Genomic DNA, 19887 nt, shown 5'->3' with positions numbered 1-19887 from the left:
GGTTAGGGTTTACTGGGCGTTAGGGTTAGGGTTTGGAAAAAAATCGCCCCCCCCCCACTCCAAAGTTCTGGATCCGCTAGTGAGTGAGACAAGTAGATTAGCTCTAATTGAAGACGTAACGTTAATGAGTAAAGGTGAACATCATCATAATAATAATAGTTTAATATTAACACAAACTAAAACATTTATTAGCAAACTCAACATAAGATAAAGAAGGTAACAGTAATATTTACAATATTCAATGTTTTGGCAAGCCATTGCTAAATTCACTAGTTATTATAAAGTAACAGTAAGGGGAAACAGACACACCACCGCAGGACGACAAATACATTGTAAGTAAAGGCCTAACCATGCAAGAAAAAGAAATAGCCTACGAATCACATAATTGGATAACCCGTAATGAAATGTCATAAAATCATATAAAAAAAATAAAGAAATAAAAGAAAACTACAGGTTTACGTGAAAGCAAATATATTAATGCATAAGAAGTGAATACAAGAAATAAAACTAACTATATCAATTTGATAAATTCAAGAGATACAATATAATGAGTTACTAACTATATCAATTTGATAAATTCAGGAGATACAATATAATAAATTTAACAAAGTTAAAGAGAAAAAGAAAACTACAAGTATTATAAATATAAGATATAATTAAACAAATAAATAAAATAAACGTCTATATATAAACTAGTAAGAAACAAAATATAACTATATTATTTGATACAATTTTATTCACCTTTATTTATTCGTGGCTGGCTGGAATGTTTGAGTAATAAATGATTTGAAAGTGAGTGTAGAGAGGCACGGACACTCCAAGATATTGTACTTTGTCCTAATCCTTAGGATTTAATTTGTTTTTAATTAATAAAAAAAATACTAATTTAATAAAATTAGAAAATTATTGGGTACACTTTCAACTGAGCCTTGCTGTAATGTGGCCCTCAATCAAGTGGCCACACTCCACACATGACTGGATACTTCGGCCGCATGACAAGCATACCACAAACAATCCCAAACAAATCGACTCCGCATGATCTGCATTGCAATCGTCTGCTAAATGTTTCGTTTTCTTCCGTCAGTGTAAGTATCTCAGCTTCAAGACGCAATGCCCAATGTGGATAAAATATACAGATGTAGAAATAACATATCGTCCTAATAAATATAGAGCTAACATATATTTTAATTCTGAGATATTTTTATGAAGCATAATATACAAGATAGATTTCTCAAAATGCTAGTTTCGATCAGTGAATAGAAACAGCGATTTATACATCTATAAAAAGAAATGATCTCACCTCGTGCTTTATGTAGCATATGTGCTTTCACCATGGACTTGGTTATCTTAAATAAAATAACCTTTGTAGCAATTAGTTTTGTAAGGAATGTCAAGGTTAGAGATAAACAATTAAAATACTTTTTTAAAAGACTCGATTTCATCATTGCCTGTATAGTGGTCCAAATGAGTGCGACGGCTAGATCTAGATTTGATTATCTGAAAACACTTAAGTTCTATGGACTTTGGTAATTATTTTTTTCAGATAAACATTATTCGCTATAGTAAAATATATTTAAAGATCGTTTCAGTCAATATTTATGTATAGCGTTTGAATTGCGGCGCGCTGGCAGACTTCCGTAATTAAATATGTTAGTCTCTATGACTTCTTATATCTAAATTGTTGATAATTATCTAATGGTTCTTATATTAAGCTGCAGCAGTAGCATGGGATGTTCTAACATCGTGCTTATCGTTGTTTTAAACTAGCTATACATACATTGTATGGACATATACAAAATGTGCAGAAGAAGATTGAGTAGGCAGTTCCTGCTTGATAACATCTTGCAGCTTTAAGTTTTATCTTTAGTGATACTTTTCAAGGGGAGGGATGGTATTTGGTCGCTAATCCAAAGTTTGCGAGATGAGTTAAGTTTGGTCTACACAGATTTCCCTGTGAAGGTCGAAAGATAAGTTAAAGGGGGAGCACTGGGATTAAACTTATGGTCAGAAGTCTGGACAGAGTTCCAAGAGCTCAATTAACACTATTTAGATATGCTTGGTCATTGTGCTAGACAACTATCACCCTCGTTAGCCATAGACAAAGTGTGTTTATGTGTCCATAAGCTGATGTAAGATATGAGCTTAGACTTATTTACAACTTCATGTACCGAGTATACAAGAGGAAAACATGCAAATTTGAAAAGTGAAAACAAGCAAATCTCACTGAGTTTGAGAGATATGTCAAAACTTCTTATGATTTCATTTGTAGTTGATATATTTGACTTTTAAAATTGATATTTAATTTATTTCGAAAGCCCGTAGTTATTAAGACATTTATATTATACTTAAAAATGAATTTAAAGCTTTTATTCAGAATAGTGTATGATATAACACCGGTTAGTCAGGATGATATAACACCAGATAGTTAGAATGATATAACACCAGATAGTTAGAATGATATAACACCAGATAGTTAGAATGATATAACACCAGGGAGTCAGAATGATATAACATAGGCTAGTTAGGATTAGCTGTATGAAACTAGTTCTCAACAACCTCACTAGTCAACACTAAACAATATCTCTACGTTGGAACTTCACAGTGACATCAATCAAGCCTTCACTTTAGTAATATTGTCTTTCCTGCATTTCCGAAACCTTAAAAGCTTATTCATTTCTAGCTTTGTGGTGTTAGAGCAAATTTCTTAATTTACCCTCCATTTAATGTTGACTTTCTCCTTAAATGTATGATCTAAATATGAACAAGTTCTTTAATATATAATCAAATTATGAACAAGTCAATCTATTAAAACTAAATGTCAGCAACTAAATTGTGTACATACGAGTATAGGATATGATTCATCAGTTCAAGAACTAGACCCTATCTTTGAATTTAAAGCCATACATTCAATAATATAAATGGCACTTACACATGATATTGTTCATATTGTTCTCTCCTACTTTTAAGAAGATTAAATTTATCTTAAACTTACCTGATCCTTTGAAGAAAAGCAGGCGTTTAAATACATTACGGCGCTGTAGAACTCTGGACTTTTCTGTTTCTTGACGAAACTACAATTAGGATACGACCTGATATGTTCAATGCATGGGTGGTCATTTATTCGCCAATTTTTCAGACCACCACCACACGAGAAGCAACGAACGCAATCGCCTTCACCTGTGATAAAAATGTAGGAGGATACCTTCTTTTTTTTTTAGACATGAATCAATAATAAAAAAAAACAAAAAAACTCAATTAGTCAAATAATTATAAGTTATTATTTTGTTTAATATCAAATAAATGAAATAACTTGTACATCACTGTTAGGTATAGTTTTAACGATGGAGTTCTTCCTCTTTATTTAATTTTGTTTTTTAAAAGGATTTTTTTAAATTTTGCTTGTTAGTTATTTTCGTCGAACTGCCATGTATCTAATTCTGGCAAAGTGTCCGTTGTGTAGTAAACGGAAAAGTTCATTGATTTTTTTCCGTGTAATTCTCATTTCTCATTAAAAACTTCTGAGTGGAAGACATTCACTGAGGGAAGAAATTGGACGATTACAGTTACAACAAATAGACTTAAATAGAGGAACCCCAAAACGATGGGTTACCTACCTGTGTCGTATAATCCACACATAGCCATTTTCCTGACGTCTACTGGGAAAACACTCTGACGTTTGTCAAATGTTTTCAGTCTTGCCTGCTTGGATCTATATCGCATTCTTGCTTGTCTCTCCCGAGGAACTGGACTTAGTTTCGCCGTAACGCCCTCCCTGCCCCGCCCACCAGACGCACCCCCATCGCTTTTGTTTCTCTTTATTCCGATTTCATTTTGATGCGTGTTCTTTGACACATCATCATCCTGGATGTGAGACACAGCACTTGAAGCGGCAGCTGAGTTGCTAGCCCTTTCCACCATATGTCTCTCTCTGTTAACAAAATCACAGGCTGGAGAACTTTGTTGATGAATTTCTTGAAAAACATCAGCAGGCATCCACTCTTCTAGATCTAGATCTATTCCTTGGCGACATGAGACACACATAACAGTAGAACGAATGCCGTTTCCAACATATTCAAAGCCTGCTGCCGCCAAGTGAAGAGCTGACATCTTGGCTGACTCCGGATATAAAACATACGTTCTTAGCCTATCCCATTCCCAGCTGTTAGGAATAATCATTTTCTTCAACTCTATGTGGCTGAAGATTTAAACTATAGCTATGTACACAAGGTAATTTCCTAATTTCCAAGAGTAATTGTAATAGTTTTATTTGCAGGCCCCAAGAAGAATATCTTGTGTTTAGACCACTGTGTGCAATATTCCTCATATTACTTTTCAGCTTAGTGATCTCTGACAGATGAAAGGAAAAAAATATTTTTAACTAAATGTTACTTTTAAAAATGTTATCGAAGTCTCAAATATTAAATACTAATTATACAGCTACATAGTTGTTTTTTGTTTTTTAATTTCCTCCCCGAAAATTTATCTAAAGATATAAAAGGCCTTCTTTAGTTGCGTCAAGAACTATGGGTCATCCCATGGGAATGAGATAACTGCTTCTGCACTAGCTATGGTCAGAATGATGTCGCCCATACAGCGATCCCCCCTCCACTCCACGCAGCTGATCTATTCAAAGGAACAGCAAGTGCCTACAAGTTTGGGATCAGCTGCATAGCAGACTCTACCATGGTGTAGCAGTATGTGCTTTAAGCTGCATAAAGGTGGCCGGTTCCTGATTTTTATTAAGAGTTGACCCCCCCCCCCCCGACTTTCCCATATTTGGGTATAGAGGCAAGAGAGCAGAAGTTTCAATGCAGAGTTTTCCTTCTTTTAGGTAGATCTGCACTTCTAGGAAATCTATTCTCTTGAACAAAAAAAGGTCAGCGGGTATTCCCGCAGGTATTCCTTGGATAGGTCAAGAAATAACAAAACGTTGAGGCCCATTCTGAGCTCCGCCTTCTAAGTCTGGATCTATAGGACTTATCACCTAGAATCTTTTATGCTCTATACCATATATCTAGACACAGCATTCTAGACTAGATAAATGTCTTTTAATGTTGCCATGTCTTTATCTGTATCACCAAACTAGATGTTACTAGAATGTATATACTCTTAGTAGATTTATACATGGACGTAACCAGGATTTTTTTTTTCAGGGGGATGGGGTAATAGTAAAGTAAAAAAAAGTTCCCCTTTTCAGGCCTTGCAATCTATACGGCAGATGATGTTAAGGGCATCCGTTTCTCTGGCCATCGGTTAACGAGCAGCGTGTCATGTGGACAGCACAACGACCAACCGCCTTTACTTCCCCATCGGAGTTGTGTGAATACAGGGCTTACAAGGGCGCCCTAAACATCCCAAAATTAAAAATCGAAGTCTTCATCGAGATTCGAAGGCAAGAAGCCAACCACTCAGTCACCGTGGTGTAATAGGAATAGGTAAATATTAGCCTACATTTTCTAATCTATCATCATTACCTATTTGGAGTTGAGTAATCGCTCTTACAAAATGTGATCAGCTTAATAAAGTAGGAATTGTATTTTTAAAATATATATAAAGAGAGAGAGAGAGAAAGATGTATATATATATATATATATATATACTAGCCATATGTTACAGTGCTTTTTTGTGACGGTACGCACCGGTACGGCGTACCATCTCCTTTTTCAAAGTATGGAAAAATATGACTTTTCTTGCATTTTAACTTTTATTATTAATTTATTAGTAGTTAAAATTTAGGCAATCCATCACTGGGTACCTGCACCTCTTTTGTTACAAAAAAGCGTTGTATATATATCATGGACGTAGCCAAGGGTGTGGGGGCATTTCAAAACAACCTCTCCCCCCTTCCGAATTAACCCCCCCCACCCCCCACAGTGGGGATCTGAATATAGTGCTATTTTTTTTATTTGATTTTGTTTATTTTAGGTGAGATTTTAATACTAAACCATCACTTGCCAAGGGGGTTTTGAGTTTAAAACCTCCAACCAGGGGTTTAGAGTTTAAAACCCCATACCAGGGAGTTTTGGGTTTAAACCCCCCTACCAGGGATTTTGCAGTTAAATCCCCCTCTTCCCTAAAAAATTAAAAATTCAAAACAAGAGCATAGCAAAGAAAGATTTTGATTTTAAAACCCCTTCCGAAAAGTTATTTTTACGATAAAACCCCATCTTCAATATAAGACTAAAGCATACATTTGTCACCAGATTTTATGAGCATAGCCAAGAGGAGGTTTGTGTTTAAAAACCCCTTCAGTGGGGTTTGAAGCTAAAAACGACTTCTTCAATATAAAAAAAACAAATTCCACACTCAAAACTCTATAAGCCCATGATATATATATATATATATATTAAATATATATATATATATATATATATATATATATATATATATATATATATATATATATATATATATTTATTTATTTATTTATTTATTTATTAGTCTATGTCATAAATATTTAGCAGGTAGGCCCATAAATGCTTAACCCATGTTAATAAGTCGTAACCATACACTTATAGGTTAATCTAAAACTAATGTAATTAATTTATTTACTAACAGGCAGAACTGCAATGCTATGTAACATGTAACCATGTAGATCTTATTAACAAAGGATTTACATCAAAAGTTAGCAAATAGAACTGATTTGGTAAACAAACATAAAACGGAATAAAATATAAGTTTGGTCGAAATGATACAATCTTAAAATAAAAACAGCGAGGTTCAACCAGATTTAATCTATAACTCATTAATGGCTCTACAAGACCTAAGTCAGGGCCGGCCTTAAATTATTGGAGTGTATTTGGTGGCCCAAAAGAAAATAGGAAAAAATTGTAAACAGCGAAAAAAAATTAAATAATTCATTAAAAAATCTAGAGTACTCCAACCATAACATTGTCACAAGTTTTGACATTTCTCATATATAAAACATTGTCATGAATCCTGTGCTAGGCCCCCGCCAATTTGTTCTTCTAGGAGGCTGTCTTTGTATGCCTAGGTACGGCCATTCATCTACGTCTAGAAAAGAAAAATTACTGTAAAATAACTTTTAATCAAGCTGGTGACGAACAGTTAAACAAATAATCGAAGTATAAAGATCTAGATCTAAATCAGTAGATCTACTGTTCGAACGTTAAGTTATAATGAAAAAACAACAACATTGTAATAAATGTAAAATAGTTACTAGAACTGTAAAACCCAGCCCAGCTCAGTCTGATCTGGAGCGAATACGCTGTATGGATTAGAAAAGACCTTACACGTCAAGTCTTATTCCTCAAATTTATCGGAAATTTTTTTTTTTTTATCCTGACTTTCTGCAGACGTTATTTAGAAATTCCCGATTTAGAAATTTTTTAGAAATCTGTTTCGTGTTAATTAATGTGGCATATGCTACTTATTTTTGGGGGGTTTCATCCATAAATTTAGAGATGTTTATTACTTTTTTAGTGAAATAATTATACAAAAAGAAAAAAAAAAGAAAGGCTAGAATTTGAAAAAAAAAAGAAATAGTACACATATTATTTATTACAATTTTTTAACAACAGCAAAAAAATACTTCATATTTTATCCGTGTAACATCAATCACCAGTTACACTCATGATGCCCGATGTGTATAGTACCTCGTCTTAGATCGATAGACATGATGTACGATGACATGTGAAAAAAGGACTACTTGGTAGACATGTAGACACACGAACATACATACATACATACACACACATACATACATAAATACATACATACTGTTACGAATCTCACTATCCAGGCTCTCTGCAAACTGCACCATACACCACCAACTTAAAGAACTTGACAACTCAGGGCTCCAAAGTAACGTAACACTTTAATAGTTGAACAAATAACAGCCTATACTGTACAATTGGCAACACGTACACAGTACAAATATCTCTCCGATAACACCGTTCCGCAGTATCAACTCTTGCACTGGCCTCTCCGTCTCGTTCCGGGCTTGCATTGGGTTCAACAGCTCAGACTGACTTCACACACTAGGCTCGTTGTGTCGGACTCGATCGCAGACCAAGATCAAGACGCCAGTCGTCTCAACTGTACTTGACAGTACTCCGCACTGAACCGTCGTAATGCTCCGTACAGAACCACACCGCTGAACTGTGCTCTAGTCGACCGGACTGTAGTGAACCGGGCTCTGAACCCCTGCCGTGAACCGTCTCTCGTGAACCGTCTTGACTGCGTCACCTCCGCTCTTATATAGGGTCCCTACTGGCCTTCTCGAACCGGACAGAACGCCGCTCGACGTTTCTAGGTGGTCAGATGACTACAACTTTCGTGACGCTCCTGAGCTCTGTTCACGACGGCGATCCTTCCCGAACTGTCCTGTTGACACTTGACTCGGCTGACAGTCGTATCTCGTCACGGTTGACCGCTCGTCTAGCCTTGGCCTGGGGCGATTTGCGTCGGCTGACTACACACACACCACTACCCCTCTCTGTGCCACCACCAAGTTTATAACAATACGTACATACATACATACATAGAAAATGCTTTAAAAAATAATGAAAAAGGCAACACCGTAAGTTAATAACGATTTTTGAAACTCAAAATATTTGAACAGGTTTATTTATTTGAATGAAAAACAAAAAAAATCATTGATGCATTTTGCCCCAAAATTGATAAACATGACTACGACTAGATTACACTCATTGAACTAATAACAATCCTTGTATAAAATATAAAATAATATATACGATATTTAGTCACTACAGAAAACAAATATTTAATATAAGACTTGAATAACAAAAAATACCTTCAACACCAAGAGAAAATAGTACACAACTTCATTGACTCAAAAAAGAAAAAAAAATCTGTTGACCAGGTTCGACATGATAGCATGTGATGAGTTCAAAAAAAGATAAAAACTTTATGGATGTTATCTATACTTAAATTGGAGAAAGTTTTACGACATTCATAGGAGTGCAGCAAGGATGCTTTCTCTAGACAGATTTTTTAAACATATTACGATTTACCCCAAGCCTGGCCTCAACGAGCGGTCTATTTCCAATCTCAGGTTTGCAGATGTTTGGAAAAAAATACTGACCAGGTATAAGATCTTCATTTAAAACTGGATACTGCTGTCAGAGAAATCAGTGCTAAAATTAGCAAAATACTAGTTTGTAGTGGAGATTGTACGAGAAGTGATATACAGTTGAAAGGTCAAACATTAGAAAAATATGACTCATTCAAATACCTCGGGTAAAACAAAAGATCAATAAAAGAGATAAAACCCCGTTTAAACTTGACATTCGCTGCCGTGAACAAGCTGTGGATAATATGGAAGAGTAAAATCAGTTTCCAGGTAAAATTAAAGTTGTGTTATTTGCTAATTGTCTTTTTCATGACACTACCACAACGCTAATGCTGAAAGAAGAATCCAAACCTTTGAGAGTAAATGCCACAAATACCAGGAAAAGAGGACACACGAGTTTGTACAATTACAAGTCAACACTCTGGCTGGCAAATAGGAAGAACTCCTCAATACTGTAAAGAGACGAAAGTTGAGCTGGTTCTTTCCTATTGCAAGACATGACTCACTGTCAAAAGTCATACTTTAAGGTCAGAGAAGAGAGCACGAAGAAGTGGTCGTCCAAAGAAAAACTGGCTGGACAATTGAAAAACAAATTAGACCGGCCTCTCTCTTGATATCTTAAGAACAGCTGATGACCTGGAAAAGTGGAGGGATTTGGGTACGTGAATATTCAAAGAAACCCTGCGACAAATATCAAGGGCCAGATGAGCTGAGAGTGAATACAACAGTAGTGTTAGTGATTGATTGAAGTAACAATTAGGGAAAAAAATAGATATTAAATATTAAATTGCACATTAATAATAAAAAAAAACCATTGATTCTTTAGTATAACTTCTATCATTATTATAAAAAATATGAAAATGAGACAGATATGTTTGATATTTAAAATAAAAATTAACCGGAACAGCAATTGGAAATAATATTTCAAAGAATTAGCATTATTCGATGATATTCTAAATAAATGTAGACAACAACCATTACCATAATAGAATTATATCTTATTTTAAAAAAAATGAAATAAAATAATAATGGTAAATAGTTTATAACAAAATTGTATTTATATAGGAATGTCAAAAATCATATTATAAATAATTTTTAAAGCCTTTAAAAACAAATTAATATAATCTTTCTTTTTAAATTATTTCCAAATATGTTAGAAATCAATGTATGTTTTGAAAAACGGTAGGCTTATATAGATATAATTTGATAAAAATCACAACATGTAAGAAAGCGATTATTTTCCTTTGCATTTTCAAGTTTTCCTAAATCTATACATGATAATACTACATGTCATCTTAATGGATTGAAAAATTGCTGTCAAAAAGTATCTTTGTATATCTTTGTACGTAACGTAAACCCACTGCAAAGCCCCCAGCCCCTGGATGACAAAAGTGGTCATCATGGACATTCATCTATGTTATATATAAATGATTTGAATAAAAAAAAAATATCCAAAAAGTGGTAACTCTAACAAATCTTTTTGAATTTGCCTTAGGAAACATACAACTTGAATATTCTTTGTTGTAGATCATCTACCTATTTGTCTATCTATGTGTGTGTTATGTGTGTGTGTGTGTTACCAGCAAAGTGCCTTAACAGGTATTCTTAGACATGTAAGCAAAACTTAAGTGAAATTTTTAAGATCTCATCTTAAAGATCGCTAACCCTTATTTTTTTTTAAATGAAAAGTTACAGAGAAATGACATTAAACTGTTTCTTCATAAGAAAAGATGCAATTTAAAGCTTTGAAAAGATCGAAAGCGAAATTCGCATTAAAAGCTTCTTTTCTTTTTCTGAATGATTCGAAAAACTTTGAGCATTGTTCAACCTACCATTGAGACAATACTAGATTAGACAATACACAAATATATTTCTCTATACCAGTATATACAAATTTTAAACAAAATAGTACTATACATACTTTTAACATTAACTGTGGGAAGATGCACAGGTCACTTGGAACTACCATTTAATACATGTCATATCTCTGCGTATAACTAGTAATTGATAGATGTGACTCTGCCAGTTTAGCAACTAATAAACGTCAGTATCATTGCCAGTAATGGACGGAAATTTACAAATGAAAAATAAAAGTGTAGGTAACATAAGCTTAGACACGATTCATCTTTGACCTAGCGATTTTAATTACATTTTATTTTTGGGCGAAGTTAAAACTACAAAAAAGTATTTAGTATAACACACTGTGTTTGTATTGATGTGTCACAATAATACTGGATACTTTTCTTAACACCAAATAAATGTATGCGTCATCTCTTTTCAAAAGAATGGAAATGACAATGTAATACTAAGTAATAGAAATACTTAAATAAGAGAATGTGTACATCTTATAAAACATGTAATGAGAATTGTATGACTAGTATTTGCAGTACCAGGTTTAAATTAGATTTCTTGATAATGAAAGTAGAAAAATCTGAGTTAAATACATCGAACAAAAAACACACCAACTTTTTCTTTTATTCGTGTAAAAGTATCCTGGACGTAAAAGAATGTAAAAATAGTGGAGTTCATTGCCCATGATTTTGAGGAGAAAGGGCGGCACAACCTATCAGTGGAAATCGGTCAAATGAGAGTGTTTTATAAAAGGGTAAAAGAAAAAGATACTTTCAACAAGTCATGTGAGCGGTGTGGTGTCTGTGCATGTTCTTAAAAAATTTGAAATACACAACAATATTCTTATTTTATATCACAACATTTTTTGTAAACACAACAATACTTCTCAGCCCAGAAATGTGCGAATCATTCCTTTCACATATTTTCTACATACTGGGCAATCTTTGAGAGCCAGAGCGCAGTCTTTGCAGGACACCAGATGACCACAAGGCAGAAACACTACTTCCACTTGAGAATCCATGCAAATCTTGCAGAGCATTTGTTCTCGGAGTTGAACATTCTTTTCTTTCAAGTCCCGTATTTGTTCTAAAAATAGAATATATCGTCTCAATATTCTAAATTATCTTAACTTACATAATTATGTAAATCAAACACATCAATCACCTCTCTCTCTATATATATATATACTTTGTCCCACTACTGAATTTCAGTTGAATACTAATATGTACTAATACTTACTTTACTAATACTAGACTACTAATAATAACTAATAGATTTGTATATATATATGTACAGAGAAGGCCTTGCCTCTATTGCCCAGTTTCAAAGGCCCCTGAACTAAAAGTCTAGTTCAAACCATTTCAAACAGAACTCTTGTGAAAGCATTTAAATCGCCAGGAGGAGAGGAGCGTCCATTGTCTCAAACTTTCCAGCGATCAATTCTAATGACAACTACAAATCTAGTGTATGATTCATGCAAGCCTCGGCAACAAGAATTTTAGCTACGATTCAGAGTATGAATCTCGGTTTCACTGTTACTTGCTTCATTCAGCTTTGAGATCTCCAGACTCCAGGTAAACCAATACTGGTATAGTGCATGAATAAATCTTATTTATCATAAGGTATTAAAATAAGACGGAAGCCTATTAAAAAAAAGGTTTAAAATGCCAAGTTTCGTTTCTGTATTTCTGTATCAAGTCACGCACTTTTTGTTTTCTTATTTACGTGATGCTTGTTTTTCTAGAATGTAATCATGTTTTGAAGGAACAGTTTTAACTTATAAGATCATTTGTAAACTCTATAATAAAAATCTGATAATTTACCTTGAATTTGCTTTGAGTTATGTGAGTCAGAAGACTGGTGTTCCTGGGTAGCATTAGAATCCCTTGACTTTCTGAAAAGTTTTAGTTTTTCCAAAAGAAGATCTGACGATAAAGGATTGTCTGTTAAACAAAAAAAAAAAGAAAATATTTTTCAAAATGTCCTTATGTCGGCTAAAAGTTGAGTATAATGACATTTAACATAACCGGAACATCCACATTTTACAACCACTCATTTGTATTATACACACCCTCCCACATACACACCCACACATATCTAATTTAAAAAAAGTACATGCTTAAATAAAAAACATGTTTTCCTCTAATGTACCTTTTTTCACTTTCTCGGCTACTTCTAAAACATCTTTCTCTAAAAACTGACATTCGATCAAAGTTTTGACAGCCGGATCTCGTTTCAATGGATTAGATTTGGTTTCTGTTAAATTGAATATATTAATATTATATTTCTGACACAATAGGATTTCAGAATATTGAAGTATATGTTTTATTTTAAAAAGAAAATACAAATACGTACCGTAATGCAATGACCAGAATGGTGCAGCAATTTTCTCTTTGACAATGCTAAAAGGGATCTGTAAATATATATTTTTAAAAAATAAGAAGGAGGTTTTAAACATTTTTAAAGTTCTAAGCTAGTAGAGCAATACTAGAAAACGTAAGGAACGAGTTGCTTCAACATAAACATTGCATTTCCATTATAACATTTCACTTCAATATAACAATTCACTTCAATCATTCACTTCAATCATAAAATTTCACTTTACATATAACATTTCACTTCAATTATAACATTTCACTTCAATCATAAAGTTTTACTTTACATATAACATTTCACTTCAATTATAACATTTCACTTCAATCATAACATTTCACTTCAATCTAAACTATGCACAAAGGTACTGACTGCACTCGGTGTTTAAGACTCGTATATGCGGAAATCACTATGTTTGCCCACCGCCCACCTTGTCATGGGTTTTATTGAGGTCCTGTACGGCTTGTATGAAGATCTGGCCCATCTGCTGGCGGACGTAAGCACATTTAGGGAACCATCTTGCGTGCTCCACCCAGACGTCATCACCTATCTCCCAGTTTCGCAGACCACCACTGCAGTAGAAACATCTAGCACAATCTCCATAGCCTAGTGGTGAATACAAAAACAGGCAATATTAAACAATCTGTTAATACCCCCTGAAACAATCAATGTAAAAGATCAATTTAAAAAAAAAATCTTTACTATTTATCTAAAAAGGCCTATATTAATTGCTTAGCTATGAGTTAATGTGTGTGTGTTAATTTTAATTAGATCTTTTATTTATTTATTTTAAATTTATTTTTATGAATAAATACAGCAATACCCAACAAAAGTAGCTTAATTTGCATTCATTTAGAGATACAGAAATAAGAAGTGTCAAATGCAAATATCCATATTATAAAGATATAATGACGAAAAAAAAAGAGAACAACATTTCAGGTTATAGAGGCAGTAAGGAAAATAAGTCTAGGTAAAGCAATGTTGTAAAGATACAGTGACAGAACAGTCTAGAAAAAGCAATGTTGTAAAGATACAGTGACAGAACAGTCTAGAGAAATCAATGTTGTAAAGATACAGTGACAGAACAGTCTAGAAGAAGCAATAAATTATACAGTAACCAAACAAAGTTTTTAATTCACCAGCATAATAGAATCCAGCATCGACAAGATCCTCACGTTTCAAATGATGATCTTCTGGCCAATTATGGAAGGACTCCAGTCGTTTCTGCTTAAGGGCCAGGTCTTGGCGTTTTGGTTTTTCTGTTATAATCCCTAGTTCTGAGTATGTTGGGTTTTCTTTTGGCTTCTCCTGACCTAGTTTCATGCTCAAACTTGATGTCCCATTCAAAGTTTCATTTGTCTGTGTAGCGTTGTGAGGAGTTGGAACTGTTTGGACAAGCTGCGAGTCTGTTTGCTGAATGCTTCTTTTGTTAGAAATTGCACACAAATTTCCAGAATTATTGCTTGACTTTATTTGTTTCTGATTATCACAGTGACTGCTTTTTAAACAGGATTCAGAGGAGTGATCATTCTTTATAACTGATGTACATTTGGTGTTTGGGGACATTGCTATGTAATTAAGTGGTTTATATAAACTAACTCAATTTCAACATACTTCCTATTTAATTGTTAGTTAAAATGGATATATCTATCAAACTATTTAACAGTGTGTTCCTTGGCCAGTAATTACCAAGATATTTATAACGAAAAACCTGGTAAGTTCTGAAATGCAAATAAAAAAAAAATAAAAAGTAAAATGTAGGCCTACACATTAGCAATAATGTATAAAAATAATATGATTTATTGCATCAAAAGATTTACTATCAGCTAATAAAACAATGGATTTTTCTTTATTTTACGGGTGGAGAGGATTTGAGAAATGTTTAGGAATTTTATAATAAATTTGAAATTGTAATATAAACTCCTGATAAATTACATACTTCACATACAGCTCTATACATCTTGGGCAGTTAAAGTGGCTATGAAAAAACGAAATCATTGTATTTGTAGTTGATTTAAAGATATCGACAGCTGTAAACATTTGGCCGATATCTATGAATGCCTTCAATGTTTGTATGGTAAACAATTCCTGAACCGGTAGAAAGAGTTTGCTGTGGCACCGAATCTCAAGTGCATTGAAATAACACAGTGGTAATATGCTTCGTAGAGACACCCCCCTCCCCAAAGGAAATTTGGTCCTGAAATGTGAAATTGTTGACGCAATATTTGATTCTAAATTGTATAAACTAAGAAATTTCTTATTGTAGTTTTGACAATTTAATAAACAAATTTATTAAAATTGTGTTTGTGCATTTTTGATGATGAAAAGGGAAATAATTTTTAAAAATAAATGTATACAATTTAATTTCTTGTAGAAAAGGAATGTTTGGTTAGATTGTATATCTACTGTTCTTTCGATTGTAAATGACTCCTGACAAAGATATACATTTTAATAGTTAATGCATGATTGTTGCATTCAAAATAAATTCTCTTTTTATAAGAAATATTTAGATTTACGTAAAGATCTTTTTTTCTTTACAGATTTGAACATAAGAAAAACATTGAACCAAAGTTTTGATACGGTAGATGCTTAAAACATAATTGATGCCATGCTAATTCCCGCGGCGCCTAATATGAATGACATAGGAGAATTTAAAAAATTTGTGTTGTCAAAAAAAGATCAGTGACACCCTCAGAGAACAGATGCACTTCAGAGAACAGGTGCACCTCAGAGAACAGATGCACCTCAGAGAACAGGTGCACCTTAGAGAACATGTGCACCTCAGTATAACAGATGCAACTCAGAGAACAGGTGCACCTCAGAGAATAGATGCACCTCAGAGAACAGGTGCACCTCAGAGAACATGTGCACCTCAGTATAACAGATGCACCTTAGAAAACAGCAGAACCGAGTTCAAATCAGACTGGAGCTAAGTTGTGTTTCAGAAGGCAATATGGACACCTTCTCCCAGCTCCCTACTTTACCACGTCCACAAAAAGTGATTGCACACTGAGTATGTTATAGCATGCACGAGATACACAAACAAACAATAATTTACATAGTGGGCCAACTTTGTTTTTTTTTTCTATATTTATAATGATAGGATAGTTTTCTTAACCAAAGTAAATTGTTGAAAAATAGATGCACGTACTCACACAGCTCTTGATTTCTGTACCTTTTGGTATTTGAAGAACAACTTTTGGAATATATAACGGTCTTGTGGCTCTATATTTGGATCTATTTTTTTTTCTCACGATGATATTTTTAACGGGGTTTCCCCTTTACGTAGTATTGGGCTTTTCCACTATTGTGGGAAAATACATTAGCATGACCTACTTTCGTGTTTTCATTCACTACTTTTTCTTGCATTATGAGAGAAAAGGTTTTATTTCCATAGTGTTCCTCTTTATAGAAACATTCAATTAATATTTAAAAGATCTTATCCTCGGTACCGGTATCATTGACCCGCATCGAATAAAAAATACCAGATCTAGAACACGTTGTAAACCTAATTATAAACCATTAGTTTTAAGTACAACATAAAAATAAAAACACTTCATCTTTCTGTCAGTGCTAGCGCTGGTAGTTTTTATAATGAAATTGTTAATCTTAGGAACTTTTATCACTTTAGTTTTAATTTAAAAAATGGCCGTTCACACAGACATAGAAAAATTCAAAGTTCAATTGCTAAATTTGAACAAGATGATGATAAAGTATTTCTACAAATATATTCCAGAACCTCAACGGGACCCATTTCAGGTTTCAAATTTCAATTGGTCATTCATAATGTTCCTTTCCATGTATATCTTGTTACATCTTCGATAGGATCAGTTAATTTTGACAGTACAATAAAAACATGTTTCTGTCAATCTTTGTTGCTCATATTTTAAACTATACTTAGTTTGTATCAAAAATGTAGGTTCGCTATGTTTAACATTTCAAATCTTTTCTTTAACGCATTTATTGGTATATCAAGTAATGTGTCAATTGTTGTCGCAGTCATGAAAACGCTTATAATAATGATAATAAAACAGCATCTTTGATTCCAAACATAAAGAATGAGTGCAGTTTTTCATTACACAACGCAAACCCAGTTGTAGCCTGTATTTTTGACACATCTGATGCAGACAAATCTGTTGTTTGTCGGGGGTTATTTGTTGTCTTCTACACCTAACTTTGGCAATTTTTTTTTCTTTTGGTCTCAAATGCCTGCCTTTCAACCTTTATGGTAGCTCTTAATATTTCTATTTCAGAGGCCATCTGCTGAAATGCCCAAATAGCCAATCTGCTTCTAGACAAAAAGTTGTCTCTAAGGAGTCTATTGGTGTAATTGCTCAGAAAACAGTTCAAACAAAGCTTTGATTTCCCAAAAATTTTAGAGGGTTTGACTCTTTGTCAGTTTTATTAATATATACCCACTTCAACAATGTCAGGCCGCTATAACGATTGTTCTCGCTCAATACAGCAGAAATGGAGACGGATCGTGACAGTTTAAATATTGAGTGAAGGTCACATAATAATAGATTTGGTCAAGCGCTAACTGGAAAACAAAGTGCATTGAAAAAAAAGGATTGTTAAATCTACATTTTAAAAATTACAAAAGGAGTTTGTGTTGTAACATGAACTTTCAGATCCATGTGGATCTGTTGATTCGTAAGTAAAGCATGTTATTGTGCTGTAGTTATTTTAATTTTACTATGATAAACGTGAACAGGAAATCATATGTAAAGGCTTTTTTTAGTTTTAACATCTAAATGTGACATACGATACAGATAGACAAACTTCACACAAACATTTTAAGCATTTTTTTTCCTTTTGACCTTAGATAAAAATTGTAAGAGAAATTGTACACGTTTTATAAAAACACTAATGACTTCAATTGTACACATATAAAAGTTATTGAGATGTATAGCGATGTTCTCTCACGTAATGTATTCCATAAAAACAAGACTACGAAGTGAGTTAGTGAGTTAAGTGTGCAACACCAACTCATCGAAGGCTTCTTTAGGTCAGTGATAATCGTAAATTAACACATTCAATAAAATCTATATTTGTCTCTTTACCTTATGGGCGCTGCTAAATATGAATTTCAAAGGAAGTTTTGAAACTTTTCAAAAACTATCAGATCACCTCACTGCAACATGTTATTTCTTTGAGAAGAAATATTTTTTAAAGTTGCACTGTGAAAAATAATGAATGTCATTGTCATTATTGTTTAATATGTATGCCTATATGTAGAAATTCCTGAGGAGAACGGAAAAAAATCCTTTATCTAATGCATATGGTAATAGTAACTAATTTAAGAAAAAAATATCTACATATACTAAAAATGGCAAAGATTTAGAAAATTTTCTTTAAGGAAAGTCTTATTTTCGATTTGGAAATTATTATCTTTTTTTTTTCTCTAAATATTTATCTAGGAAACTATAATTTTGTCTGGGCGACTTGGTTAAATTCCCTTTTTATTCCAGTCTTTCAACATTACTTCCTTGTTAATGAAAAAAAAGGATATTCCCAAAATTATCCATCCGGTTGAAGTTAGAGTGTTCTACCTTCACTAAAGTTATTTTTTTTTTTAGTTACCATCTAAAAGTGTTTTTCATTTAGTCTTAAAGTTACGATTTTAAAATGTTCTACATTTTGCGTAATGATATAAATTTGTTTTACTTTTAGCGCTAAAATTGCCATCCATTGCTTTCATCTAAAAAAAAAGTAAAGAAGTGCCCAAATAAATATCTCTGTAAAGGTGTACTTGTGAAGGGGGGATGTTCAGTCAATTCAAACAAGGCCAAAACAACATCAACCTGTAAATAAACAAGGTTACATAGAAAGTTTGTGTGGAAACAAAACTCAAAATTGGCCTACCTAGAGTCTTCACCAGGATTCGAACACGGGACTTCTGGTTCCAAGTGCTTTACCCCTCAGCCACAGCATCTCCATATATTCATTTAGCGTACACTTATATTTTAAAAAAATTATTATTATTAACCTTATCCATACATTTAAAATTAATAACATGTTACATGTAATTAAGTGTAGATCTAATTCTAGATCTAGATATAATCTTGATATAGAATCTACTATATGTAGACTAGAACTCGTATGAATTTACACGTTTCATCTTAAAATTACTAGACCTAGGCCAATGTTATGATCATGAATATTAGGCTTTTTGTTACCGGGTAATGCCATTGCCATTACTAATGGTGTACTATGGTGTTCGTATCTGATTCATTTCTTAATGTGATACTATTGTTTACATAATAAATAAATCTGCACCCCTAAGCTGTCAGAAGACAACTTATTGCCCTAATATTTAAAAATGTGTTCAAATTATTAATACATTTATTATAAATATATCTAGATCTGGGTTCTGTTTAGTCTTTTTTAGATTGTCAAGTGTAGGCAGTTATAATATGGATATGTAAAACTGCACGCTATAAAATTAATTCGTTATTTTTAAAACTTGTAACTAAAACGAAGTTCGTATCAATTTTTTTTAAACAACATTTGAATCAGTATTCTAATCAATGAGTTAGTTATTAAATGGAAAATATATTTATAATGAACCATTAACACTTTTACCATTGTGACCTAAAGTTGCAATT

The 19887-nt window shown here is 33.2% G+C and overlaps 1 protein-coding gene across 14 annotated transcripts; it reads right to left on the bottom strand.

Annotated features, from left to right (window-relative positions):
• Positions 1–147: 147 nt before the first annotated feature.
• On the bottom strand, positions 148–18483 carry LOC106053430 (baculoviral IAP repeat-containing protein 3-like). Of its 14 annotated transcripts, XM_056026251.1 has the most exons (11): positions 16431–16583; positions 14419–15000; positions 13710–13885; positions 13262–13319; positions 13058–13162; positions 12730–12849; positions 7737–11992; positions 3615–4347; positions 2993–3177; positions 1301–1346; positions 148–1098 (listed from the first exon to the last, which is right to left on the bottom strand). In XM_056026251.1, exons 2-7 carry the CDS (start codon positions 14843–14845, stop codon positions 11793–11795), a joined length of 1086 nt encoding a protein of 361 aa, XP_055882226.1. In that variant the 5' UTR covers positions 14846–15000; positions 16431–16583; the 3' UTR covers positions 148–1098; positions 1301–1346; positions 2993–3177; positions 3615–4347; positions 7737–11792. The 14 variants fall into 14 exon arrangements, with proteins under 14 accessions (XP_055882226.1, XP_055882228.1, XP_055882227.1 ...); XM_056026253.1 differs by having other exon boundaries at positions 1301–3177; XM_056026252.1 differs by having other exon boundaries at positions 148–1346.
• Between the last annotated feature and the right edge of the window lie 1404 nt (positions 18484–19887).

Source organism: Biomphalaria glabrata, chromosome 4, assembly GCF_947242115.1.
Source record: "Biomphalaria glabrata chromosome 4, xgBioGlab47.1, whole genome shotgun sequence".
In the NCBI taxonomy this organism is placed as follows: Eukaryota; Metazoa; Mollusca; class Gastropoda; family Planorbidae; genus Biomphalaria; species Biomphalaria glabrata.
Note: the sequence above shows the minus strand (reverse complement) of the source record. Positions and strands in the feature narration are given on the sequence as shown.

Bases quoted from the DNA above. Each gene is read 5' to 3' on its own strand.
- LOC106053430 (XM_056026250.1), bottom strand. From the start codon at position 14,845: ATGTCCCCAAACACCAAATGTACATCAGTTATAAAGAATGATCACTCC. The intron at 13,886-14,418 runs GTGAATTAAAAA...ATTCACCACTAG, and splicing joins TGCTGGATTCTATTATGCTG to GCTATGGAGATTGTGCTAGA. The intron at 13,163-13,261 runs GTACGTATTTGT...TCAATTTAACAG, and splicing joins ATTCTGGTCATTGCATTACG to AAACCAAATCTAATCCATTG.